The 18886-nt window shown below is 46.3% G+C and overlaps 1 protein-coding gene across 14 annotated transcripts in view; it reads left to right on the top strand.

Annotated features, from left to right (window-relative positions):
• AGAP1 (ArfGAP with GTPase domain, ankyrin repeat and PH domain 1) overlaps window positions 1–18886 on the top strand; it is a 560573-nt gene that overhangs the window by 461189 nt on the left and 80498 nt on the right. For 8 of the 14 annotated variants that reach the window (XM_060301678.1, XM_060301677.1, XM_060301669.1 and 5 more), the window contains one exon: window positions 10769–10843. The exons of the other annotated variants lie outside the window; for them this stretch is intronic. In XM_060301678.1, coding sequence (XP_060157661.1) covers window positions 10769–10843 — 75 coding nt within the window. The remainder of the gene's footprint in view (window positions 1–10768; window positions 10844–18886) is intronic. 14 annotated transcript variants of the gene reach the window in all.

Raw genomic sequence — 18886 nt, 5'->3', positions numbered from 1 at the left:
TTTGTCCCCTGACAAAAGTCTTAAGGCCGTTCTTAAGTTCAGACCTTCCCGGAATAGATAAGTCACCACAGATGAATCTCAGGAAGCCAGCTTAGCATGACTCTCCTCTTTAATTTTATTAAACCCTGTCACATTTATTTAAAAGACGATTTTATGTGCTGATTAGAAGCTGAGATCTAAATTCAACATGAGCACAAACACTTTTTTCTCAGTGGATCAAAGCTCATTTTTTAATTGTTAAAAGCTAATCCTGGAAGTTAGCTGGAAACTTGTTCAAACATGGTACATTTTTATTAAATATACATTGTAATCCACTAAAGGGGAAAAAAATTTAAAGGTCAACAATTCTAAGTGAAATACAAGCAGACAGCACAGTGACCCAAAGAACCAGCATTGGTATATTATTGCTTCTAAAGAATATTAGTTAGCAAACATACTCTGAAGCCTACCTTCACAATCATAAATAGCACGTCTCTTCACACAACTGCCAGTTGGGGTAGGCGTTCAAGTTATTAAGAACTTCAGTGGCACATGTGACAGGTAATATTGATGCCACACTAAGATTTCAAATTGTCTTTAGCTTGTAAAAGTGGGTTTAGTGAGTAGAATAAATGATATATTGTGATGAGATGGTTCTCTCCGTATATATTCCACGTTACAGAATATTCCCTTCATTTGGTAATATTACTCCTGCCATTTTATTCCAAGGAAACAATTAAAATAATTGGGAGGCAAAAACATATTCCTGCCCAAAGATGCTGATTGTAGTATTTTTAATAGACTTTATTTTCTAGAAAAATGTAAGAGGTACAGAAAATTTGAGGAGGTAGTACAGATATGCCACACACACACACACGTACAATTTTCCCTATTTACATCTTTTATTAGTATGGGATATTTCGTATAATTAATGAACCAATAGTGATATATAAATGTTAACTAAAGTCTGTACTTTATTCAGATTTCCTTAGTTTTTACCTAATGCCTCTCTCTGTCCCATCCTGGATGCCTCGTGACGTGTAACCCTCACATCTCCTTAGGCTGCCCTTGGCTGGGACGTTTTCTCAGGCTTCCCTTGTCTTTGATGACTTTGACGGTTTTGAGGAGCACTGGTCAGGCATGTTGTAGCCTCTCTGTTGGGATCTGTCTGATATTTTTCTCAGGGTCAGTCTGGAGTTACAGGTATGGTGAAGGAAGACCACAGAGATAAAGTGCCCTTTTCGTCACGTCATATTGAGGGTACACACTGTCAACATGGCGTGACTCTCAGTGTTGACCGTGATCACCTAGCTTGACGCTGTGTTTGTCAGTTTCCTCCACTGTGGGTTTCTCCCTTCCGCATCCCCACTTCCACACTCTCCGCTTCGCGGGGAGTCTCTCTGCACAGCCCTCAGTTAAGCAGTGGAGAGTTATGCACCGCCTGCCTTAGGTGGGACACCTGTGTAAACTCTTTGAAATTCTTTCTGCATGGAAGCTTGGCCTCTTCTCCCCATTTATTAATTTATTCAGTCACTTATATCCGCATGGACTCTTGGATATTTCTTTTATACTTGAGGTTGTCATCCAGTACTACTTTGTTTTTCTTCATGCTCAAATTGTTCCAGCTTCGGCCATCGGGGGCTCCTTCACTTAGCTCCCGGGCCCTTTTGTCCTTACCCCCATCAAGGTGGGTTTTGTTTACCTGTTTGTCTTAGCACCTCTTTACTCTCTAGAACTACAAGATGCTTCAGGCGCATGTTGCATTTTTCCTGTCTCAGTCCTAGAATTAGCCATTTCTCCAAAGGACCCCTGGTTCTGTTTATTGGAGAATGGTATAAGAAACCAAGATCTGGGGTCTAGGTATGCTTGTTGCTACTGGGATGTCATTTCTTCTTGGTCTTCTCAGCAGACTTAGCAAAGAGAAGAAGTACATGTGTGTATTCTAGCATGTATATACACATATATATAAATATTTCTATGTGTAATTATCTGTACCTATATTAAGTGAAACAGATTATAGTATCTTTAATAGCATAAAACTGGAAATCACTAAATGTTTAACAGTAAGGATTGGCTACAACTATGATATATTTTGACTCCACAATGCAACTGTTAAAAGGGATAGTTTTGAAAACTCTGGTAACTGTAACACCTGACATACAAAAGTAGTACACATCTGTCAGAGCTATACTTGTAAGTGTGATAATTACATATGTATATGGATAAGAACTTTAAAAGGAAAATGGAAGGGGTAGTTAAATTAGTCCTGGTTTATTCTTAATATTATATACTGCTATGAAATTAATTTTGCTTCTGCAATAATATTCAAGTAACCTAACGTGTTCTTGCTGGAAGCTGAATAAAGTTAATGTATTTAAATTATTTTTAAATGAAAGAAATGAGACATTTGTTATTTTGTTGTGTCAGCACTGCAGTACTTTTCCAGGCCCTCCTTGGATAATAACGACATTGTTTAATCATTCACGATAACCAAGGAGCATGCTGAGAAGTTGTGAAGTTATAGTCAAGCAGTTTTAGGGGTAAGAAATCTGTTAGCGCTTAAAGGAATGTATTTCCATAACAGCTAGAAGAATCAAAAGTTTCTAATTCTTCTTTTGTTTTCCTCCTCTGATCTTTGTACTTGACTGACTCAGTAAGTACCAAGGATCTTATGGCTTCCAGGATTTCTCAAGCCACAAATCAGAATGCTATTGAGAATTTCCGGTGAAGTCCTTCTTTAAATGCAAAATGTTAAAAACATTTGCTAGAAGATATTTTCACCAGTCTTCTCAGATTCAGATGGCCACAGGGGGAATATGATGGACTGAATAACCCCAAAGGGTATCATTTCACTTGGTGGTTGTAGGAAGTCAGCTACAAAGATGGCAGATCAAATGCAATGTCTGCCATTGTTGAAGCTGGTGGTCCAGTGATCACAGCCCCTCAATTACAGCCCTTCCAGGGAGCACAAGCCACAGTCATTAAATCATTTTGCCTTTGATTAGGTGCTCTCACTGCTCATTGCCTTTGAAATGTGATAGCGCAATTTGAAGTTTTATTAAAAAACTTTTTTTCTAGAATTGCTGAGAAAGATGTTGTGTTTTAAAAAAAAAAAAAATCGGAAAAAGGCCTGCCATGTATTCTATTGGAGGAGATTGAGAAGAAGAAAAAGAAAAAGGAAGGAAAGAGGAAAAAAGGAAAGACGAATGTTTCCCATTATCACTCATTTCAGTCTCAGAAAGCCTAAGGTGGTCCCCGCATGCCGGCCTTCCCCTCCCAGCACTGGCAGCCTTGGGCCTGCCTACCACTTCTCAGAGCAGCCGGCCCTCGGAGAGGGGGCACGAGACGGGGACAGGTCGGGAGACCCTCCACCTCACCCAGACGCTGCCCCTGCTTGCCTGGGTGAGCACAGTTGCTCACGGATCTCACAAAAGATGACCTTCACACACATCATCCAGCTTGAACAAACTGATTTGAACCTCACTCTTCTTGCTTACGTGAGAATTTGATTTACTTTTTGTTTCTGTTTTGAATGCCACGTGTCCAGTCCTACATTACGGAAGGATTAGGGTATACGTTACCCTGTTCGCTAAGAAACCAGGCCTAAAAAAAAAAGCAGTGTTCCTCATGATGCTGGGGACCCAACAGTCACGAGTGGCCTCTGTTCTCACACCCTTATCACATCCCAAAAGAGAGTGACGCCGAGAGGCCAGGGAGCCCCGATTTCAACATCCTAACAAGCCACCCCCCCCCCCGCCCCGCAAAAGCCTCCCCTTCTCAAAATGAGTAGCTACTCCCTGAAGACATGGAAAGAAGTTTCCATCATGTACTGATGTATTTCTCATCTCCACCTGAGAATATGCCAAAGCTAAAACGGGGGTATTCTACGTGAAGTCACTTTTATTTCAGTCCCTATTGAAAGTTATACTCGCAGTTGTCAAACTGAAATACCCTATTAATTTTGGGTACCCTTGAACCCTCGCTCTGCAACTCAGTGTGTTTCTAGGCCGAAAGGGAAACTAACGCTCCACCTAATTGGAACTTCTGGTTTTGTGGCGTATACTGGAGTTTTTGTTTCATTTTTATTTTCCATGTTTTCTGGGGTTAATGGTATTTTCTGCACGCGTCTACATTAGCCCACTACGTGGAAGCCCTCGGCGGTTTTCAAATCCTAAGAGCTGTAAAGAAGCCCCCGATACAGAAATTGTATTGGCTGTTAAGAAAGCAGTTATGAGTTATTGGAAATGGAATTAAAATTGTCTAATTAAGGGTCGATTCCTTATTTCGGAGTTCTGTTTGGTTTGGTATTTTGTCTTGTGTCCCGTGACTTCAAATTACGAAAAGAACACTCGTCTTGCTGGAAACGGGGAAGGATGAAGTTATTTTGCTTCCTGCACATTTGTCCTATTTTGCTTGGCCTCAGGTTTTGTTTAATCCTCTCAAAGGCCCTTTTAATGGACGTTTCAACATGACTACCTCTCTGTGTGGTAGCCTCTAGGAAACGACCATTATGTCAAGCCCCTTCACAGCTAAAGTAGTGAGTTCACATAGTGGAAGAATCTTCGGGGTTGCATCTTATGGGAAAAAAAGAAAAAAAACCCACTGCCTTTTTATAAAAGAACAGAACATTTACCCAGTCTTGTTGAGCACATGAATGTTCAGATGGCCGGCACAAAAGAAATCTCCAATCTCTAACCTCACAATGAAATTGCACCGACAAAAGATCGCGGGACACCGGGCGCACTAAAGTGGAAGGGACACAAAACCACAGCAGAATCCGACCCTGCCTGCAGAGGTTCCTGGGGGACTGCCTTTATCCAGCATCCTGGTGCCACGGTCCGGCTGCAATGCTCCAGGGAGCCCATGCAGTCCCCCCTGCACATGTGGCATTTATACTGATGGCATCTCTGCAAATAAATAAATACACATCCGTTGTGGACGGGGAACAGTGCTATCAAACGAGGTTATCACGTGGCTCCTCCAAGAGGTAGAAGTTTACGCTCCCTGGAAGGAATGGAGACGGTTATTTGTTTCGTGCTGAGACAAGACAGTCTTAGAAATGAGCGGCACACCCTCGTCAAGCCGGCCCCTTCTTCCGCCTAGGTAGAAAGGTCCGATTAGTTCTCGTAATTGATTCTGAGGGCCGCAGCGTGCATTTCGCCAGCCCCGCTCGGTGCACGCCAGGGATGTAATTCATGCGCACTTGAGCGTCCAACATGGCTGACAAGACTCGGACACAGCTCGTGGCCGCAGCATTTTTTAATCAGCTCTCTGAGGAATATTTATCTAATCAACAGAGAGCGCTGTCCGAAGGAGACCAGAGGGGGCGTTAATACAAGTCTGTGGCCTCCTGGTACTAGGATGGAGGAAGAGTTTAGGATAAAGCCCTGCTCGTTTGAGCATGCCGACAGACTGCAGAATATTTTTATTCCACTTGTAAAGAGCTAGTCAGAGGATTCTCATGTTGGAGTTCTGCTGTGTGATCAGTTCTCAGACATTCATTCGCCGTAGTTAAAATTTTGTTGTTGCTGTTTTTAGAGAAACAGAATGACTTTTCCTTTAAAATAAAATTTTAAACGCCTCATGATCATGACAGGAACTTGTATGAAAAGCTGTAGCTTCCAGAAATAAACCGGTGTGTAATAATTGGGGGTCGTTAACTCTAAATGATTCCAGCTACTCTTGGTAGAAAGCCGTAATTTGCACGTTTTCCCTTTCTCTCTGTTTCCTTTGAAAAGATGGTGACTGTCTGTTAGTAATTTCGAGGAGTTGAGTGTATGGTGGTATACCTCATACGGTCATCGAGCACAAAAATCATCATTTATAACTCCCAGACACCTTAGAGAAATGTTCTGTGAATTCAGCTTCATATCAGCTTTTCTTCTTTAGATGTACGACTCAGGACGGGCAGCAGTTGGGAGCTGCGTGAGCTGGGTCACAGCCACCCACCTGCCAATCTGGTAGCGCACTGCCCCAGAAAATTAATCAGTGCAGAATGTGGACCTCAGGGCTGCGCTCAGGAGGGGACAGTGTCACGTGACATCCCCCAGTGCGCACGCTCCTGCGCTGGTCACCGTTAGTACCAAAGTCACCTCTCTTTTTCCTCCCTTTGTAATTCAAAGATCGCCTTAAAAATTCGGTTTTACTAACACCTTCAGTGTTCATACGCAAGAGGGCTCTTTATTAATTTTTAGGGGAAGTGACAATACCACTGTTACTACAGGGCGGTAAACTTTGGGTTTTCTTATCATGTGGGGCGTGAGTCTCTGTACTGTCTTCACCTGCCTTTTGCAAAATTTTAATCCCCAGAAAATATCTTCCAACCAACCTAATGACGAGTTTCACCTCCTCCTCTGTTTTTAATTCTCAACCATCAGCTGTGTGTCCCGTGTGCCGCCTCTTGCTGTGATATTCACGTAGTAGTCTGGTGTTTAACCCAAGTTCACGGTTCACGTTTTGGCGCCATTATGGGGAGAATACTACACTGTCCTGCTGAAGGCTCCCTTTCCTGGGTCTGCTGACGTTTCTGCCAACCCAGACTGGGGTTCAGAAAGTTCCATTTAACTTGCAGGCTGCAAGGAGAAGTGGCCCATCTCACCATCTACATTGGGGATGACAGTTGGTTTGCACTAGATCTGGGATTACGTGCTGTGGGGTGCTGTGTCCATTGAGAGGTTATGCATGTTCTCAAACACCGGACAAGATGCTGAGACATGTGCCGTTTAAATAGTTATATAAGGCATCGTGGCAACTTGCTCACAGAAGAGACTCCTGTTTATCCAGTCAGCAGAATAGCAGAATGGAAAACACTGATGGAATGCCCACAGTCTGCTGCCTTTTTGTCCAAAACCAGGGGAGATTCTTGTATTGAAGTAATACTTTCATGAGAAATAACATGAGTGAGAAAAGCAAAGTAAGTTCATCTTTGTTTAAAAGAAAGAAACTATATTCCTGAAATATTTTTTAAAACAAAATTTTTTAATTAAAATAAAAATCATCCAGAAAATTTAGTCATTTGAGCTAGTCCACACGACGTCCTCAAGAATCCCCGTCTAGATTACCGCAGTTTGTTTATCCATTCACTCACTGAAGGACGTCTCGGGTGCTTCCAAGTTGGGGCAGTATTATACAGCACCTAGAAGAAATGAGCTATCGGGCTTCCCTGGTGGCGCAGTGGTGGAGAGTCCGCCTGCCGATGCAGAGGACACGTGTTCGTGCCCCGGTCCGGGAAGATCCCACATGCCGCAGAGCGGCTGGGCCCGTGAGCCATGGCCGCTGAGCCTGCACGTCCAGAGCCTGTGCTCCGCAACAGGAGAGGCCACAGCAGTGAGAGGCCCGCATACCGCAAAACAGAACAAAAAAAAAAGAAATGAGCTATCGATCAAGCCATTAAAAAGACACGGAGGAAAGTTAAATGCATATGACTAAGCGAAGGAAACCAATCTGAGAAGACTGCCTATTGTATGATTCCAGCCATATGACATTCTGGAAAAGGCAAAACTGATGAAAAGATCGGTGGTTGCCAGACCACGGAAGAGTTTTAGGGCAGTGAAGCTTTTCTGTCTGATGCTATAAGGGTGGATGCACGTCACTATACATTTGTTCAGATCCATAGAAAGTGTAACACCAACAGCGAACCCTCATGTAAACTATGGACTCTGGGAAATAATGATGCGTCAGTGTGGGTTCATTTATTCTAAGGAATGTACCACTCTGGTGTGGGATGTTGATATTGGGGGAGGTTGTGTGTGGGGTGAGTAGGGGGTGGACAGCAGCTACATGGCAACTCTCACTATTTTTCATCCAATTTTGCTGTGAACCTAAAACTTCTCTAAACAGTAAAGTTTATTTAAAAAAAAAAAGAATCACCGTCTATTCCAAAGGCCTGCGGTCACGGGGTGCTGCCAGCGTGACGGCCGTGCGTGTGCTGGTCAGTGGAGCTCGGCATCCAGCCCGCGGCAGCAGGTTGGATAATTCCTGGCTCCGTGTGGTGCGGTGTCTTCGTTTCCTTTAGCGGTGAATCCAGGCAGCAGCATTGCACATAACCAGAGATTTTATTGATGATAATATGATTGTATTTTCCCGTTGAGAAGCTTCTAAACAAGTGGACTTAGAGCAATCAATGCCCCAGGAGACAAATGGACGTCTCAGGACCTTGGTATCAGCCAGAAAAAGTCCATTTGTTTAAGAGGAAGAAAAAGGCATGACATTTTACACATTAAAATTGATTATTTCATCAATAGGTTAATAGAAAACCAGGCTGCAAGTTCACGTCCTGCTTATATATCCATATGGTAATGGGAGACTGGGGTATGAAAAATGCAAGGCGGAAAGCAGGCAGGAAAGGTTTTCTGCACCAGAGCTCCCCTCCCTTGCACAGAGGTGCCCAGCCCAGATTCTGCCTATTTATATGTAAATGCTTTAGAAAGAGGTAACTTTTTCCACTGAGGAGTGCAGCCTCTGTGGCCACGACTTTCTGGAACTTGTGAAACATGGGCCAAGACGCCAGAGCTCGGGCTGTTGAAATAATTAAGCACACGCTTAATTCTGTGAATGTCTCAGTTATACGAGGAACTCAGTAAATATCCACTGAACGTTTCCAAAGTAAACACTCGAAAACCGTGACCGGTTTCCTTTGTCTCGAATGACATTTGTAATAGTGGGTGTACCTGAGACTCCCGTTGCCATGTGTGGTGTTACCTGGGACAGGTAACCTTAGATAAGATACCTTAAGGATGTAGAGATAAGGGAAACTTCTCCACTGATGGAAGACTAAATTTAGACGCATATACTATAGAAGGGTCTCAGTCACCAACCTTACTAGGTTAGAGATGACATTTCTTTTATTGTTTTTTTAAATTTATTTTATTGAAATATAGTTGACTTACAATGTTGCGTTAATTTCTGCTGTACAGCAAAGTGATTCAGTTAACACATATATATACATTCTTTTTCATATTCTTTTCCATTATGGTTTATCACAGGTTATTGAATATAGTTCCCTGTGCTCTACAGTAGGACCTTGTTGTTTATCTATGCTATATATAATAGTTTGCATCTGCTAACCCCAAATTCCCAAGACATTTTTTATTAAATTATTTGGGTTTTCAAGCCACAAGGTCATTGTTAGTTGGTTAGTTATAGCTTCACTTTTTCTCATTTCGAATCAGGTGACAGCTAACTCACAGCTAGTTTGTACTCTCATTAACATAAAATTTGCCTCCTGATTATACAGTACCGTTTCGGAATTGCGTTGGTTCCCTTCCGTGTTCCTGTTTCTCGCGTGTATCTTATATTGTCGCCCCAGAGCAATCCAGTGTGCACCAAAGTGCTCGAGATTCGTTCCAGCAGCAGAACCCCTTGTGAAGACCGGGGGTCTGGGGTTCTGGGAAGACCTGAAGCCTCCACCGTACTAGTTGAGGTTGAGTCTTTTGGCCTTAATGCTACCAAAGGCAAGAACAGCCAATCTGTCCTAAGCCAGGAATGCTTTGGGGTGAGAGAGCTGGCCACTGGCCAGTGCATGCCTCGCTTTTTGGTCAGCCTGTGACCGAGTGGGTTAGCCTAGCTCTCTGCGGTGAGCTTCAGACACACCTGCGGAAATGCACACACCTGCCTCGCCAGGTGAGCGCTTCTCACCTGCATTAAACAAGTGGTTATCCAATGAAAGCCGCGTGCAAGGTTTGACGAGTTTCTCTTCCCGGCTGTGGAAGTCAGAAGAGACAGATGGTCCGATTATGCCCCTTCTTCAGGAGCGTGGGTGACTGTGGCCGTCACCGACCGCGCTGTCCGTCCAGTGCTTGGACCTTTAGTCACATTAGCCTGAAGACTTGCTCCTCAAAACCCTGTTTAACCCTTTGCTTTTTACAACGTGTCTCCTCTGAAGGGCTGGCAGGAGGCAGCCTCTTGGCCACAGGTGTCTGCATTCCTGAGTGGGGGTTTGGGAGGGCGGAGGAGGTGAGGAGGTGTCAGTGGAGAAGAGGGTCCGCGGAGGTGGGAGGGGGGCATCTCACCCCTGTTAGTCACAGCACGCCGTGTCAGCCGTGGGCATGTCACGCCTGTGTTAAACTTGTCCCGCACTTCACTTCTGAACCCAGGGCTGCTCTGTGGGTAACTTGGTATTTGTCTTTTTCTCTCGGACGCTTTCTTCAGTGAGCTGAGAGCTTAAGGAGGCACGTGCTCTGTGGGTTCCTCCATTCAAAGCCTCCAGCCTCCTCCCCACAGGAAGGAGAATGGACCACCCTTCAACCACAGCAAGATGGTAGTTGAGTTTTGCTAGTGTAGGTTCCTGTCCAGATCAAAATACGTCTGGGGAGAAAGTACTTTTTTTAACAGCTCTGGGCGTTGCACACCTCCCATCTGTAGCATACACAGGAACGGCTAATCACTAGAGTCCCTTCTGATTTGACATGCTCCCAGCGTTTTGCCAAATCAGAGGGCTTATGGCGACCGGCCTCGTAGCTCCTTCAAAAGATGCTACCAGCCCCCAGGGAAAAGACCAGCTTTGCACTGTCTTGAGTAGCCGCGTGTGGAACCCAGCAGGGCGAAAGGGGTGCATGGGCTTCCTTGCCTGGGCGTTTGTTGGATTCTGTGCAAAGCTAAGGATGCTTTTTTGGCCTTCCTCTGCCCTTCCTGAGTTTCTCTGCGCTTTGGGGTGGTGAGGCCCGGCCGGGAGGCCGGAGGTGACGTCACGTGCTACTTGGACATTTCTTTTCTCCCCTTTTCATCTGTTTCTTTTCCTTTTTGTTTTCTCTCTTGTTCCCCCTCTCCCCTATCTGCTCTCGGGATGCAGCCAAACGCAAAGCATGGAAACTAAACCGTGTTGGTAGCCTGCGAAATATCCACAACAGCAGCACCAACACCGAAGGTAACGCCGCCCCTCCCCGCTTCCCCCTCCACGCCGCGTCCTCCCAGCCTTCCTGCCTCCCTGCCTCTCCAGCGCACAACTGGAAATGCGATTCGCCCAAAGCCGCATGCACCCTGATTGTGTTTGCACAGTCATTCCCGTGGTCTTTCCATCTTTTTGTTTGTGTGTTTTATTTTCCCATTCATGTTCCTTTCAGCTTACTTAAATTTTGACCTTTCCCTTGCAGTCGTAGTGATGTTTAAATTACTTCACAAACCTATTTTCTTCTCTTTTTTCTTTTCCTTTATACATGTGAGCACTCAATGTAATATTCCCCAAGTTATTACAGTTTTTAAAAGTGTTAGTATCAGGTGTAATGATCTGTAGCCAAATACAGTAGTGTGCCGTGACATTTAAGTAACAGTCTTAATTTGTTTTGTGGAAACATTCTCCATAATGCTCTCTGCAGCTCTAATACAGAGGCAGCCAGGCCCGGGTCATTTGCATGGCCTGCTATTGCTTGTAAATTCAGTATATTGTTGTGTTTCTAAAGGTCGTCTGGTGCCAAAGTTCACAAATTGACTTGCGTTGCCTTTTTCACCGAAGACAGCCGTCGTTGCTTTTGTATAATAGCAGATTGAATTCCCCCCACCCCAGCCTTCATTTGAAACAACACAATTATAAACTGCCCTTTTTTTTTATGATTACAAATGTCAAGGGTCAGAATTATTTTGATGCCAAGCAAAGGAAAACCACCCCCATCGGCCCAGGCCCTTATAAGGGAGGCTGGCGTACAATCCGTGTGATGCAAAATAGGTCACAATCCAGTGATCTCGGGATAATAGGGGGACATTTTTTTTTCACTTAAATGCAAGCCAAATGGGTCAAGTAATCGCAAGCTCGTGCCCTAACACTAATTGACTTATTTGGGGGTGATTATAACTGTAATATTTTTCTTAATGTCACTGTTTTCTGGGCTGTTGGTTTTAGCAATTGGCAAGCAGTGGCATTAAATCTCTTGTAAATTTTAAATTGCACACTATTTCTGTAAACAAGTCCCCCTCTTCACATCCCAATCATTAACCTTTGCTGATTTATATCACCATCCTTTTTTCCTTCCTTTCACAATTACTCCTGTCTCGCCACTGAAAGCCCTGCTCTCAGCCAGAAGAAAAAAAAAAATGAATCCGGAAAACAAAACTACATTTTCACGATGGCCTGTTAAAGACCTGTTTTTAATCATAATTTGTTTTTTCATTCCTCAAGGGGAAACGGTCGTCTGTTAAGGTACCAGTGGAACTTGACCCCCCCGGTATCTTCTTTCAAAGCACTCGTTTAAGAGAGACAAAATGAGAGAGGAAAAGAACAGAATTTTAGAAACAGTCACATGCAGTATTATGTCTCGTTGTCTTTTAAAGGGTATTAAGTATTCTCATTCACTATTTTTTAATGTTAGTGTTTCAACTTGGAGTGCGTAATCATTTCTCTCCCCTGTGTCCGTATCAGATATGCTTTTCTTTTGTATGTGTGTGTATTTATCACAACAAATGTGTTTACTGACTTACGGCCTTTAAAAAGTATTTGTGAGGTCTGGTTTTACCTGTGGTCATTTACAAAGCTGGGGGGCAGGAGGAGGCAGGCAGACAGCCCCCCCGAGACTTGCTGTTGGGGATCTTCCTGGAGACGCTGGCAGGGAGGTGTCTCACGACAGGTGTGACAGTTTGCAGAAGTGGGAACTTCTCAGCCTTGACCAACCAGGTAACCTGCAACACTGCCCTGCCCAGCCCTCCTGGGTGGGGAGGGACCATGATGCTCTCTGCTGTCTGAAATCTGTAAATACGGTTAACACTACCCACTCAGGGTCCCTCGTCAATGGCCAACGCTACGCAAGGCAGCCCTGAAGATATCGGAGTAAATAATGACTAGTCTCCTTCACATTTTCTTTCATTTCTCTTCGGCATTCGATTACATTTATGAATCTTCAGTTAAGCGACATGACCATTCTTCATTTACTTTAGGTTTCTTTCGAGATTAATGTCTGTCTGCATCCAGTCTCATTTCATACAGCTTTCAGTATAATAGTACTGAATTCATATAATTATATAACATAAATTATCAGAATGCCTTTCTGATTTCCGGTCTTTTGCTATATGATGTCATCACATCTTCTCTGTCTATAAAATCATCCTTTCGGAAAATTCATATCCCGAACATTCTAACTTTTGTCGTAACCTGAGACCTTGAGTGTTCCACTAAGTACACCCATCCCCAAATGGACTAGTTTTTAAACTGGTCCACTTGAGTAATCTGTTCAGAGGTACCCACAAAATATTGTTGACACCAGAGTTTCTTATAGAGGAAGTTAGGACTTGAGGGGGGAGAGGGGAGAGTGCCCGCTGTGCGCCAGGCCCTGTCCTAGAAGCATGTCCACGCCCCTCAGTGCAGATCTAGAGAGAACAGCCCAGACGTTACGGGACTCACCCGAGGATTCAGGCTGGTGAAAGACAGGTAGGACCAAGAAATGAACCTGATGGTCTTTCTCCAAAGCCCTTTTATTCTTACGTTCATCGTTCTGGCCTCTGTGCTACATTATCTCATTGAATCTTCACTGGCAGGTAGGTACTCCGTTACAGATGAGAAGTTGGAGTTTCGACAAGTCAAGTGATATTCTGCAGGACGAATAGCTGGCATCTTCTGGAGACAGGACATATGCCCAGATCTCTCAGCTCCAGGACCCACTCCTGGGTGCTCATGGAAATGGTCAAAGATGGACGTCAGGAGTGATAAAAACGAATTAAACCGAACTAATTGGGGAAGCACATAGACGGGATTAGAAAACAAACAAAAATATGTTTCTCTTCCCCTTTTTTTTTTGTCCATTGGGCTAATTATCTCTGAAACCAAGCTGGAAACCTCATTGGTGTGTATTGTATTGCCCTAATTTTAAAATCTTTGTTACTTTGTAACAATTCAGCTCTTTCCCAGGGTTGGTGAAATTCAAGTTCCTTCCACAAGAATGCAACTTTAACTTTTCCATCTCAGAAGCCTGCGGACTGCGATGGAAAGTTTATTTATGCTGTGATTCTCCCAATTCGTAGCTGCCTCCTAAGCCACGAGGAAAATGTATATCAAATTGGGTGGATGAGGCTGGACTTGGGAATGTTCGACTCCATTGGAAACATTTTTCTCAGACCCGAGCAGAAGGTGGACGTTGTGTAGAAGGACACGTGGCAGGGCGGCCGGCTGGCGGTTGTGAGCAGTGTCGCCCAGGAGGGATCACACAGACTCTGTGCGGGTGTCCTCAGGCCTCTCCTTCCCTGCGCTGCTGGGGACAGGGCGGACCATCACCCACTGTGAGTTGGGCCAACAGCGGACTCTTCCGGGGTGTTTCAGCTCTCCTTGCTCCTGCAGAAGAAGGCACGTGATGAAGCGTAAATGGGTAAAGAAGAGATGTATTAGGGAATGAGGGGCGTTTCCTGGGGTGTCAGGCCCACCCACGTTGTATGCGTCCAACAGGCCGCGCCACGCAAGTACCAGCCGGGTTCAGTGTAGCCCAGAGTCCCGACTCAGCCCTGCTCGTAGAGTCCGTGTCCCTGGATCTGGAACTTGCCCCAGAGACAGGCCTGTGAAGCCTGTTTGGGGTCCCCTGCCACAACGTGGTGGCCCAGATGGATGAACTCAGAGGTGCCGGACACAGTGTTGCCAAACAGGCCGCACCGTGGAGAAACACGAGTCTCCTTTTGGAGAACACACGTGGTGGGCATCGTTCGTCCCTCGGGCCCAGGTCAGGACTGGCACCCCCTTCCTCCACCAGATGGCCAAGACCATCCCTTCTGTATGAGCAGATGAGAGCAGGCCTTTCCCGTGGCCAGCCTAGCTCCGTGATGCTCTCTCCACCCTCCGGTGTCCACAGTCACAGATCTGAGACGTCCACCTCATTCCAGTCCAGTTAAATTACAGATGACGATCACACTATCCCTCCTGAGCCGGTGACGAGCCTGCCCAGGTCTTGGGTTCCTGCCACAGTGTGGGTGCCCAATGCTGGGCCCCAGGCAGATGGAGGGGACAGGCTGACGGTCAGCCCAGGCGGGTCAGGCAGAGCGAGGGAGGAGTTCCAGCGAGGCCCTGGGTGCCCTGCGGGTTTAGTGGAGTGCGAGACTACGCTGGATTCAGGGGTGTCGGAGTCATGACGGCCTGCAGGGCTGAGTACTCAGACTTCCTGGCATCCTGTCGTGTGGCTCCCCAGTAACCCCTAAGAGAGGTCGTGTCCTTGATCTTTTACAAAAGGAGAAACCAAGGCACAGAGGGGGCAGTCAGGAGCCCCGGGAAGGCACACTGGCACGTGGAGACCGTGGCATGTGGGCTAGGTGTTCGGGTCAGAGCTGCAGCTGAAGCCCGGATGAGGGCTCAGCAATGGACATGGAGCACACATCCCCGTCGGGACCATGACGCCCAGCAGACGGCTGTCACCGCAGTGGAGGAAAAAGGCCTTAGCTGGTGTGACGAGTCATGCTGTCCTTCTGAAGGACTGCAGTGCCCACCCCAGACCCCAGCAGCTTTCCCCGAGCCCCGTGTGCCTGCAGGCCTGTGCGGGGCCACCGTCTGAGGCCACCTTCCGCGCTCAGGCCGGGCTCTTCTTCACCCTAAGTCATTCACATACTTGCAGTCCAACCCTGGTTCCTGATCAGAAGCCGCGCGACCTTGGGTTCGTGAGCGGCGGTGTGCACAGTGGTTTCAAGCCCAGACTCTTGAGCAGATGGCACTGGTCTGGTTCTCACGTCCCCACTTCTTAGCTCTAACCTTGGGGTCATTCCTGTGCCCGCTCTCTACCTCAGTCTCCCCATCTGTAAACTGGGGACAGTCAGTGAGGTCATCTATCCAGAGGCAGGTGACACGGTGCCCACGGTCGCCACTACCGCTGCTGCTAGCGTCAGGAGCGCCAGAGAGTCTCTATGGCAAAGAGGATTCAGATGCTTGAGCGCCATTTACGTAGTGAGGGGCAGAGATTCGGCAGGAAACGTTGCCCCTGAAAATGGAAGATGGGATTTAAAAATCAAACTTCTTTTTTCCCAGACTTTTTTCACTACCCTTCCCCAGTTGCATTTACTCTCATCCTCCAAAGAACCGTCCGATGTAGAAATTGGGTTTTTGAGTCCAGTATGCCTGTATCCGATCCCAGCTCTGCCACTTCCGAGCTGTGTGAATTACTGGGGTTGCTGGGTGTCTCCTCCCCTGCTTAGTTTTCTTTCTCCAAAACAGAGACCGTAAAACCTACCTCGAATGACAATTGAAGAAGAAATTGAGAGAGGCGGACGAAGCCCTAACCAGGGAGCTGGGCACACGGCGAGGGTGACCGCGGTGGTTGCTGTGAAACTCACAAATGCCTACGTCAACCATCTCCAGGAACACAGTGCGTGGAGCACATAGGTTTTAGGCCTGTGGAATGTGTCCGTGCAGGCAGGGCAAGATGGGCCAAAGCCAGCACTCGTCAAGCATGAATGGCACAGGTTAAGATCTCATGCAGATAAATTCAGATTTAGGAGAGAAACCCTTTGAGCACTAGCTCCAGGACTGACTTTCTGGGGAGAGATGCAAGACTGCGGGTATTTTCAGCCCTCAGCTTTTAAAAGAATGATGAGATTGACAGTCATCCACGCGCTGAGCCTCAACCGGGAGAGAAGAGCTGGGGGAGGAGGCAGCGTGGAAGGTTCTGGAGCCTGCCAGTCCAAGTCTCCCCATCCCCACCCCAGGCTCTGAGCAGAGGAAGGGCCCTGGGCCCCATGTCCCTGTGATTAGGAGAGCAGGGGACCTCTGAAAAGTGCTGAATGTAAGTTAGAATGAGTAACAAATGGAAGCATGTAGAGCAACCAGGTAAATGACAACAGGGGCCTCCAGGTTTGCTCTTTCTAAACCGAAAGCTTGGGCCTCGAGCTTTCCCGGGGTGCCTGGGCCTGAGCAGGTGCCAGAAAACATGTTAACACATCCGTCTTCTGCCTCCTGAGAGGTTTTCAGTTTGGGATCCAATCGTTTATTTTTTTCAGGAGTTTTATTTTAGACACTCTCCTTAATTTCAGGGAACCACGTGGCCCCCTATGGTTCCGGAAGCACCAGCTTTGGTGCTGCCTGGTTCTCCGGCTGCCCTCCCGCCTCTGTCCAATGTGTTTGGAAAATCAGAACTTCCTTTGTGTTTCTTGAGGATCTTCCTGTGATAACATTTAGCAGTAAACAGTCCTAACTCGGTGACCTCCTCTGGGGTCTTGCTTCTTCACAAAATTAATCCTACTCTTGTCCTAAATTAAACCACAGTACAACACCTCCGTTGGACTCTGGGCTAAACAAAGATATTTACCAAGTTGAGAGCTTGCAAAAATATTTACCCAAGAACCATGACCTGTGTGTGTTTATAAAGACCAAAAAACAACGTTTTCTTTTTGTTGAAAATGAACAGCTCAAGTGGAAGAGGGCATTTTTTTTAACTTATTACTTTTTTGCCATAGGTCTTGGCTCTGCACGGTCCTGGAGCAAATCCTTCACATTTATCTTTTCTTACAAAAATGGGAGGAAAAATCGAAAATGGATAAAATCTGACTTTCAGTATTGTGGTGGGTTTGGGGCTGAAATCTTAAACGTGTGTCGTTTTCATCATAATTGGGCAAAATATCTAAACCACATGCTTATTTAATATATGCTTTGAAAGCAGAAATATTGAAGTATTTTACAAATTGTGGGACTCTTCAGAATTAGCATAAGAGCCTGGGGCTGTGTTTGACCAAGCCTGGCGTAATCTCGAAGGGTGTATGTAGATAGTGGGGGACCTGGGGAGGGGGCAGAATAGCAAACACATTCCATCTCGGTTTCCAACTTAGATGAATTGATAGTGGCTACCTGGAGGACTGGGCTAGGAAAGATTCTGAGGCTCCCTCAGGCCCTTTGGGGTCAGTGATGAAGGTCCTCCCTGGCAAAAGAAAGGGAGGGACAGCCTTTGTCATCCCAGTCAGGCCCTGCTGGCGCCTCCTTGGACCACAGAGCTGAGACCAGCAGGGTGAAGTGGGCAGCTCAGCCCCAATTAGTAGATGGCAGAGTGGGAAAGGCCCCAAAAGCGGGAGTGAGGACCCCAAAAATGGGAGCCCAAGACCCCAAGGACACGAAGGAAAGAGAATGTGGAGATTCAGGCAGAAATGGAGAGAAACCCATTGCAAATACTCGTTAAGGAGGAAAAGCCCCTTGACCGGTGGTTTGAGTTGCTGTATCATCAGGGTGCTGTGCTGTACCCTAAAACAAAAGTCCCAGTTCTGCGACAACAGAAGTCACAGGTGGAGACGACAGCGATTTCCCTGCGAGCCTTGGCTATTTGATGGTCAGATCATTTTTAAATGGTGACCATCTAGAAGCCTCTGGGCTTGGTGGACCCTTTGGCCACCTCTGCCAGTGGGCACATGGCCCCTCCGTGCTGGACACGGTCATCTCTGCACCATTTAAATAACAGGTTTTCATCATGTTTGTCATTAAATGTGTCGGGAAGGACACTTAGCCTCGTGGACAGAAATAGGCATCCGGGTCTGGGTTCCAGGTTTGCAGGGGAGCCCGGGAACGCGGACCCAGATTCCTCATCCCGCCAACGAAGAAAGTGGGATGAGTGACCTCTGCAGACACTTTGGGTTCTTGTAAATTCAGAAGAGAAACAAATCTCAGCCTCCCCGTACACAGTACACCTGCATCTCGCAGGCATTTTCGAGCCGTTGTGCATCCAATGGGCACAAGCGGCCGGATCCTCGGCCTTTGCAGAAGTACAGGGCAATGGTTCTGGTCCCAGATCTCCTGCCCCTCAAGACAGAGGTATGCATCTGTCCGTCTTCCTACCCTTCCACCCGCTCCCCCAAAAGGCATCCTTGTCAGATGTCTGCTGTTGAAAGCAACCTCAAATGTAAATGAGTTACAGCTGTGTTTAGCCCTTTAACCCTTTGCCTGCTAGGATTCCGCAAAAATAATTGATGACTGATTGGCCCATTAACCTTTAAAAAAAAAAAAAGTTGGACAGCCCGGACTTGTGTAATGAGGAGGGAT

The sequence above is a fragment of the Globicephala melas genome, chromosome 7, assembly GCF_963455315.2.
Source record: "Globicephala melas chromosome 7, mGloMel1.2, whole genome shotgun sequence".
Classification (NCBI taxonomy): domain Eukaryota; kingdom Metazoa; phylum Chordata; class Mammalia; order Artiodactyla; family Delphinidae; genus Globicephala; species Globicephala melas.
The sequence above is the reverse complement of the archived record's forward strand: the minus strand, read 5'-3'. Positions and strand labels throughout refer to the sequence as shown.